General features: G+C 33.2%; 1 protein-coding gene across 2 annotated transcripts; it reads left to right on the plus strand.

The window, feature by feature from the left end:
• The first annotated feature begins 7,812 nt into the window (after positions 1-7,812).
• On the plus strand, positions 7,813-9,912 carry LOC147410690 (exocyst complex component EXO70A1-like). Of its 2 annotated transcripts, XM_086438559.1 has the most exons (2): positions 7,813-8,785; positions 9,064-9,198. In XM_086438559.1, the coding sequence occupies exons 1-2, from the start codon at positions 7,860-7,862 to the stop codon at positions 9,080-9,082; spliced, it is 945 nt and encodes a 314-aa protein (XP_086294685.1). In that variant the 5' UTR covers positions 7,813-7,859; the 3' UTR covers positions 9,083-9,198. The 2 variants fall into 2 exon arrangements, with proteins under 2 accessions (XP_086294685.1, XP_086294677.1); XM_086438551.1 differs by having other exon boundaries at positions 7,818-9,912.

Raw genomic sequence — 9,912 nt, forward strand, 5'->3', positions numbered from 1 at the left:
TAAAGAAGATGGTATTGATAGCAATGTCATCATTGAAGCTAGAGATGTTGAATTGTTTGAGGATATTTTTCCGATGAAGGTTAAAGCTTCTTTAAGTTCTAATGACAAAGAAAAAATGGTGATGAAAAGAGAAATGCCAATTCCTGAATCTTTTCCGAAAGAAATAGATTTTAGTGAGATTGTAAAAGAAATAGAACCTAGAAGGAGTAAAAGAATTAGAAAAGAAACCAATCTAGGAGATGCTTTCTATACTTATTTAGTTGATGATGATCCGTTATCTTATCAAAAAGCAGTGACATCCCCTGATGCTATTTTTTTGGAGAGAAGCCATTAACAGTGAATTAGAGTCAATCATGTTAAACCATACTTGATAATTAATGGAGTTACCTAAATGCACCAAACCTATTAGATACAAATGATATTTAAAAGAAATTAAGATCAGATGGATCAATAGATAAATTTAAAGCAAGATTGGGTATTTTCACGAATATCCATCCATACAAATTAAATACATCAAATCATCAAACAAATCAATAGAGATAAACAATTGAATATATCTAATCATATGCCAATGAAAGAAATGACAAAATCTAGTCTAATCTAAGAGTCTTATTGAGTCAACTGGGTTGACTCGAAGAAAAAGTCAATCTAAGGATAGTCTTGGATCAGGTCAAGTTTGACCCTATTATTCCCAGTGGAGTCGTCATTGAAATCATCACGACCCGGACGTCCGCTAAATAATGAATATGGATCCAATTACGCCAATCAGGGATTTTTAAAGAATTGGGAGTCGCAACCTAGTTTAGGTCTAGGAACTATAAATAACTTCAAAATGGATTGGATTGGTCCACGAATAATGGGTAAGAGGTCAGATTACGAGTTTCGGAAGGTGTTAAGCACTGAACCCGCTTGATCAAGATGATCAGTTTCTACTACGATCCAAAAATTTCTTACGGTTAACATTCAAAGACTAAAGGTCAAATTAGGATCCAATCATCATCAAATTACATCAGATTTACTAAACAAATCTTATAGCTACAATAATTACATGGATTCTCGAGTTTTTCATTGTGGGATCCCATTATTTATAAGGCTTATGTGGTACCAAAAATTAGTAAATCGATTCAGTCACATTTGGAAGAGTATGAAATCAATTTTTAATGCCATGTACACAAAATTAGTGGATTGACTCATCGACGACATTTTATCAAAAATAAAAAATCGGATTTTAATTCAATGTTTAAAATAGTTAATCAAGTTCAGGCTACATGGTCAATTCCTGATCCTCAACTTCGAAAGGAACTTCAGATATCTATAATGAAGAAGCTGATTCTTGCTTATCGATCTTTTCTAAGCTGGACTAGGTGGCCTATGGTGAACAGGAAGCACTTAGAGATGTATATCAAGTGTTCGATCGAGGATTTTGAGATTGCTCTTTTGGATTTCTTTGAAGGTCGTAATGTTTCTCACCACACAAGGTTTTAGCTTATATGAATTTTTGAGTGGTTTCTGGGTTCTAGGACTACAACGTCCTTATCAAAAGTCATTATTAACCTCTATCACATATCTAAGTGGGATTTGCGAAGAACTCGACAGTTTGATTCTATTATTAAATTAGGATTGCTAGTTTTGAACATCTTAAACTATGGATAGGTGAAAGATCGAATTCAAAATGTCTCTACAAGCTCGAGGGAAACATGGTTAACCATATAGACTCCACACCCTTATGTGAAATATTTCATGCTTAAATAAGTTAATATATAGTTCTAAATGTACTTTTTGTCTCATCTTTTTTTAGCTTTATTCCTTGTACCCACACTTAAAATCAAGTAACCATGAGAGATCATTTCTCCAAATAGGGCAATTAAAATATATGGATGCTCTAATCTTGATCTGATTTTCTTGAATTGTACATAGTTCAACGATGGGAATCGAAGAAATTAAAGTGGAAAAGAAGGGTCTCTTTGAAAATCAAATTAGGTTGGATAGTAGTATGGATTATCTTGTTAAATTATTCAATTTGAATGTACATGTTTTTTATATTAAGCATATTTTCAACATATTCTGTCAAAAGTATAATATCTACATCTCCATAATCTAACCATATACAGAGTATATAAATCGGTAAAGATGACTTTTAAGTAATAACACGGGATTTTAGAAAAATAAAATAAATTGTTTGTATCATTTGGTTTTCTACTTGAAAGTGCCCTCGATTCGTGGGGTGCGCGGATTCGCTTTTGATTTTTGAGATTTGGGAGTTGCCACCTAGTTATTATGGACTAGGAACCGAACATTGACTCTAAAAGGCAAATAACACTAATCTACAAAAGAAAATACGGGTCCGGGAATCACGTCACGGGGTTGGAAGGTGTTAGGCACCAACCCCGCCCTACAAATGCTGGTCTCTACTATTTCCCAAATACAACTACATTGCTAAAAAGATTTACATAATAAAAAAATAAAAATATTTACTTTTACGAATGCAATGGTTTTGGTTCCCTCAGATCTGGCGGAGAAATCCCTTGATTAATATTATTTGCTTTGTTTTATCACTGGATTCGCTTCAGATCTCCAAGACGAAGTACTTTCTTCTTAGATATGAATTTTCTAACTTTTTTTTATGGATTTCTGGGTGTTTTTGAAGAGTTTCTAAGCGTTTTTTAAGCTAAAGTTGGGGTATGGATGTTAGTTAAGGAGTTAGGACTTCAAAATTAGGGTTTAGGGGAGGTTGGGGAAGCTTTTTAACCTACTTTTTCTAGGATTTATTTAGACTTACGAAAATAGATTGTAGAGACCCTTATTTATAGATTTTTTTAGGTGCTTTTTAAATAGAGTTAGTGTTTAATTAGAATTATTTTAGATAGAGTTAGTGTTTAATTAGAATTATTTTAGATAGTTTTGAAAAGAGTTTAATTAGAATTCTATTAGATAGTTTTAGAGTTTAATTAGAATTCTATTAGGGTTAGGGTTTAACTTTGGTCTTATTAAATTGATTAGGGTTTTGACTTAAGTCTCATTTGATTGACTAGATTTTAGGATTTTGACTTAAGTCTCACTTGATTGACTTGATTTTAAGATTTTAACTTAACTCTTACTTGATTGACTTTAATTTTAATTAGGATTTCATTTTACATTAATTAATATTTTTTCAAAATTTTTAATTTTTAAAATTGTAAAATTACCGTTTTGCCCTCAAAGAGGACTTTTTGCATTTTAAGTCGTTTTTCAATGTTCCAGGATATTTTAGAATCGATTTTTGGTAAGGAATTCAATGAAAATATTGGTTTGTGTCATTTATGAAATTTTTTTTGTACGAAATGGTCGTGAACTTTATGAGGGGCATTTTCGTAATTTTGTCAAATTTTGTGAAAATTGGCGAAATGGTTTAGTTGATTTCGATTTGTTGTTTTATGTGTTTGAAAGGGTTTTCCTAAGCGTAGTGTAGGCTCTACGGATGTTTTGAGGTTAGGGGTATTTAGGTAATGTGATCTTTTTTTAGTCATTTTTATCGTAAAGCTTCTTTTTCTCTGCAAGATAATGATTTCTATGTTTTTGGAGTTATATTTTCCTAGCGTAGTGTGATTTCTACAGTTTTGTTAGTTTGAGATACCTCATCTGAATTTCTGAAACATATCTAGTAACAAATATAGCATTGGAATAAACATCCATCATTGGGAACAGTTGCAATTAGGTTAATGAGTTGATTAATCAGGTGAGTGCAAAAATGGGGTGTCTACACTACTACTTAATTAATCTCACACTGAACCCTGTTTTCTACGTGAGATTTTTTTTTTTTTGCTAGGCAAGAAACGTGTTATTTGTCAACATGAAGGTGGGTGTTCGACAAGAAATGAACCTAGGTCATGGGATCAATACTCCACATGCCATTACCCTCTTAGCTCATTTGGCATTTTAATAAGTACTTTAGATTATGGTCCTCCATGTCCAATGAATGACAACTCGTTGACATGTAAAACAAGTAAATCAGATTCTTCCTTTCTGGCATGCTATGGAAAAATGGAACTTATGGATTTAGCTCTATATGTTAAATAGAATGGTTACTCATCTCATTAAAACTAGCATTTTTGATTAAAAAAAGACGCAAATCTAAAGTTTCATTACAGATCCCCACAGCCAATTTTAGATTTTTTACCTCTTCAAATTGGCATCATCCATTGTACACTAAGTAAAAAAAACTATGCTCAAAGATAGTGAAAATGTGACAAAAAGATTATTTCCCCACTAGGACCATGTATTCGACAACATAAAAGAAACAAGTGTTGAAGAAGATTTGGGTGGAAATGAAGGAGGGGATAACCAAACAAGTTGAACAGATTCTTGCTATCCAATATGAAAAAATGAGCAACTATGACAGCAAATGATCGAGGACTAGGCATCAACATATCGTTCCATGCTCCATCTACACCAGAACCAGAGGCTATCATGGACTTCACCACTTGATCCAAATTTCCAAGTGCAGGAGGCCTTCCAAGGGGAGATTGGATGAGAAAAAAAGTGAGGCTAGAATGATTAGCTTAGTAAGAGAACATATGCAATTTGATGGCTATCGACAAGAAGGTGATCAATACTTACATGCCATCAATGAGATCACCAATTTGATACAGATCACCATGGGCCAGCTCAAAGAAGAATTCGCTCTCTTTAGAAATTGTAATCTAACTTCTTTTACTTTGGGAAAGTTTCTACATCCTATAAGGAAACTTAACCCAACATTGTTGTATGAATTTCTTTAAAATAATTCAATGACTCATCCATTCTGGTGAGGTATGTACCAATCTTCTTCTTCTCTTCATTTTCTAAGAATCTTTACAGGTAACATGGTCAGTACCCAATCCTCAACTTCAAGAGGAACTTCAGATATCAATATCGGAGAAGCTGATTCTTGCTTATTGAGATCACTATCTTAGATTTCTTTCAAGGGCACACAGTTTCCCACCACACAAGGTAAGTTTGAGCTGATATGAACTTTTTGAGTGGTTTTAGGTCCTGAGACTACTAAATCCTTATCAAAAGACAATTAACCTTTATCTCATATCTCTCTAGGATTTGCGGAGAACTTGAAAATTTGATCGAGTTCAATATGTCTCCACTCTCCACACCCTTATATGAATTATAGCTATTCCAAGCTCAAGTATATGAAGTTAATCTACTTTTTTATCTGTTTTTTTTCTTTTCTTTTGTTTTTAGCTCTATTCCTTGTACCTACACTCCAAATCAAATAAACCACAAGATATGTCATTTCTCAAAACAGGGCGATGAATGAAATATATGGATGCTCTAATCTTGATCCGATATGCACAATTCAACGATGGGGAGAGAAGAAATTAAATAGCAGCAAAAAAGGGTATCTTTTCTATCATTTGCTTCTCGTAAGCTTAGATTGGACAAAACTCAAATTAGGTTGTTAAATTATTCAATTGGATTGCACGTGTGTTCATTATTAAGCATACCTCCAACATATTTTTCTACGTACATGATCAATTATTATAAAAACTACATCTCCATCATCTAACCATACAAAGAGTGTGTAAATCAGTAAAGATTATTTTAAGTCATAAAACAAAATTAAAATTAGCACTATTGTTCCACCAAGAGTAAAGTTAATCTCACACTGAACCCTGTTTATCTTGGCTCGGCAAGCAAAGTGGTTAGTAGTCAACGTGTAGGTCGGTTTTCAATTAGATATGAACCTAGGTGCTGAATGACAACCTCGTCGACAAATAAATCAGATTCCTCCTTTTGGCATGCTATGAAAAAAGAAACTCATGGATTTAATTAGTGTAATCATCTGGTGCCAAGAGACTTTAATTACCCAATTTGACAATAAATCAGACTTTACAGTCGTGCTTGGTATGCCGCAAATCATTTGCGAATGAATGTGATTTGTGTTATAGATGTTCTGCAATGCAAATGTTTCATAGGTGCAAAATTTACTCATCAGGAAATCTCCAGCTAAATCATTTCTTGTTCTTGATTGATTTTTTGCAATACAAATATTTTTCAATTGTTTCTTGTGAACATATATAAAACGTTGAGACAAAGAATTAACTTATTCGACCTTGTCTTCAATTGCCGATTTTTCTTATTGAAAATCCATCATCTTCAACTTATCCTATCTTCTTTTGAGGTTTAAAGGTTGAAGGAGGTAGAATCTTGAGGTTGGAGATGTGTTAAAATATTTATCCTAGAATTCAAAGACGACAATTTCGGGAGAAAAAATCATGGATTTTCCACAAGAGGTTGAAAATAAGGCTACTTGGGTAATTTTCTATCAGTTTCCAAGAAAAGACCATGGTCAAGGGTTATATCTAAATTACCCAAAGAATTACACTAGTACTATCATAATCATGATTTGAAAACAAAAAAATTACCATTTGATTTGAATTTAAAATTTAAGAGTTTAGTAATTGTCCATTTTCCAAAGCATTGATCAAACCAAAAATATTTTAATTTAATTTATTTTGAATCTTGTCTAAGCTTGAATTTAGGGGGTCGTAATATCATTTTTTCAAATTGCCAATCCATTTGGGCCCATTAATTAAAATCTTACTAAGTTTGATCATTTTCCATTAGTTCATAAGAGAAGGCCTTAGATCGAGGGCACATGTAATCAATTTTAAAACACATTCTTCTATTATCTTACCATGTTAATTTTTATTTTATTTTTTTCATTTTTCTAAGCAGTTAATTCACTTGTTATATTTTGTAAAATTAGGATATATTTAGTTGAAAAAAAAAAAAAAAAACTTACAAGATTATTAATATGTTATGGGGTATTTAAAAGAAGGACGTCAATAAATTGTGGGTGATTACCAAAACATGTGCTGCAAATTGAAAAATTATTAAAATGACACTGTTCATTTTAATTTTAAAATCGGTAATTGACCGTTTTGAAATTAAAATATTTTCGTTAAAGTGGGAAAAATATTACTGTTATATGAAACATAACTTATGAAAAAAAAAAAAAAATGTTTTAAAGTAATTAAAACAGGGAAAAGATAAAATATTTTATCATTTTTGAAATTAAAATGAAGAGTATGTTGTTTTGGTAAATTTTAAATTTTACTTCACCGTTTTGGTGATTTGCTCTAATTTGTCCTCATGTAGATAAAATTGGGCTTGAGTTATGATAACATGGATACTCAACCTGAGGTCACAAAAATTTTACAATTTTAACTGATGATGCTCAGGTAAAATTTAGTGATTTGCTCTAAATTTTAACCCTACAAATCAATATATTTTGTTATTTGTGATACTGTGGAGTCCCACCTTAAGAACATTAGCTTCCAAAGATTCCATTGATTCTACTCAAGAAACAAAAAATGTAGAAATCAATATATATTTTGTTATTTGTGAGAAATTCTAGTCTTGCAAAACAGTTGGGGTCATTAATTTGTGAAGTCAAAGTCTTATGAAGATGTCTTTGTGAGTGATGACTTAGATTTTTGTAACCTCATGATAGCTGGCATTGTATTTTTTGGGTCATGGTCAAAAAAATGGTAAAATTTAGAGCAAATCACCAAAATGGTGCTTCACCATTTTAAACTCCTGATCCTATTTTACAATTTTTATTTTTGGTGAAGTAAAATTTTAAATTTTACTTCACCATTTTGGTGATTTGCTTTAAATTTTATCATTTTTTTTTACCATGACCCAAAAAATACAATGCCAGCTATTATGAGGTCACAAAAATCTAAGTCATCACTCACAAAGACATCTTCATAAGACTTTGATTTCACAAATTAATGACCCCAGCTATCTTGCAAGACTAGAATGCCTCACAAATAACAAAATATATATTGATTTCTACATTTTTTGTTTCTTGAGTAGAATCAATGGAATCTTTGGAAGCTAATGTTCTTAAGGTGGGACTCCACAGTATCACCAATAAGATGGCCGTGGATCGAATCAAAGATGAATTCGATAACATACTCCTGATGATCACTACTGACACCAACCACATTATTGAAACCGACTTCGACGCACTTATTTTTTCAAATCGCTCGAGTTCTGTAACTGAAAGTAGTGCTGAATTCAAAACTGCTCATGAGTCCATTGACCTACAATATGAATATGAAGATGAAGATGAAGATGGAGTTTCACGTAGTACTACTAGTTATCGATCGATGAATAGTATCTGTGAGATTGATCCGATCCCTTCGGAAGTGAAGTGCGATCTCCGTAGTATTGCTAAAAGGATGATCACTGCTGGATATCTATGTGAATGTATACAAGTCTATATGAGTGTTCGTAAACCTGTAATTGCTGCTATTTTCTGCCGCATTTGGATCGACAAGTTTAACATAGGTGATGTTCAAAATCAAGAATGGGATGTATTGGAACCAAAGATCCAAAGGTGGATACAAGCGGCAAAAGTATGCATTCGAATTCTCTTAGTAGCAGAGAAGCAGCTCTTTGACGAAATCTTTCAAGATGATGCTTGCTTCATGGAAACCTTCAAACGACGTATGACCCAACCATTCAATTTTTCCGAGGTTATAAGTATTAGTCCACGAACGACTGAGAAGCTCTTCAAGAAACTACATCTCTTTGACACACTATCTGATCTTCTCTTTGATCTGGATATACTATTTGGATGGAATTTGTTGGAGGCTGTTCAAGTTCAGGTTGCTGTGATACTAACGAGTCTCTTCAAGACTGCAAACGAGACACTTTTGGAATTTGTGAGTGTGGTGTGGCACCATGATGATGATGATTTGAAGACACCAGTACCCGGAGGGAGAATTCACCCCTTGACAAGGTGTGTGATGAATTACATCATTTTAATATCTGATTACATGAAATTGTTGTTTGGATCGAAACCATCATCAGGATCACAAATAATCTATGGTGATCCAACAGCCCAAGATCTCAATTTCCCTGAAATAGAGAATCAATCTTCATTAGTTCTCCATCAACTTTCGATCATTCGGTTCCTACAAATCCAGTTGGTGGATAAGTCTTATTACTACAAAAATGTTTCTCTATCACATATCTTCCTCATAAACAATATACACTATATTTTTCACAAAATTGAAGGATCTCCCGAGCTTCGTAAAAGGATGGGAAGTGGCTACTTGAGCAATCTAACAGGGAAATTCAGGCAACAGCTGAGGAACTATGAGAGCTCGACATGGATCGGGATTCTACACTGCTTAAGAGTCGAAGGGCTACATGTTAGAGGGAGCTTCTCATCAGGGGTCTCGAAGTCAGCATTAAAGGAGAGGTTTAAGACCTTTAATTTGATGTTTGAAGAAGTTCATCGGGTTCAGGCGACATGGTCGGTACCCGATCCTCAGCTTCGAGAAGTACTTCGGATATCAATATCTGAGAAGCTGATTCCTGCTTATCGATCTTTTTTAGCCCGGTTTAGTGGCCATATAAAAAGTGAGAAGCACCCAGAGAAGTACATCAAGTATTCGGTTGAGGATCTTGAGATCGCTATCTTGGATTTCTTTGAAGGGCCCACAGTTTTTCACCACACAAGGAAGTGATCATAGTGAAGAAATTGAGTTCAGGTTGAGTGTTAGAATTTAGGACCAACTAGTATTTTCTCGGAATTCTTGACTTCTTCAAGGACCCAATCGAATTCGATCCCAGATTATTTTCTATAGATTTAAGACGATCAAGTAATTGGAAGATCAGATGGAGATCTGAGAGTATTGCACCCACATATTCTCATTCGGTAAGCAAATTGTTTTTATTTGTTACTTAAATTTCAGATTTTGTTTCATTTGTTCATACAAGATTTGTTCTAAACTAGTGTTTCTTCAAATGTCTATGAGCAATTTTCTTCACTAAATTTAGCAGATTTTTGAAAAAATAAATAAAATAGCAATACTACTAGCAGATCTGATAATTATTCACAGAGATGTGTGATCTAGATGA

Source organism: Akebia trifoliata, chromosome 1 (assembly GCF_017979445.1).
Source record: "Akebia trifoliata isolate Shusen 1 chromosome 1, ASM1797944v1, whole genome shotgun sequence".
NCBI lineage: Eukaryota > Viridiplantae > Streptophyta > Magnoliopsida > Ranunculales > Lardizabalaceae > Akebia > Akebia trifoliata.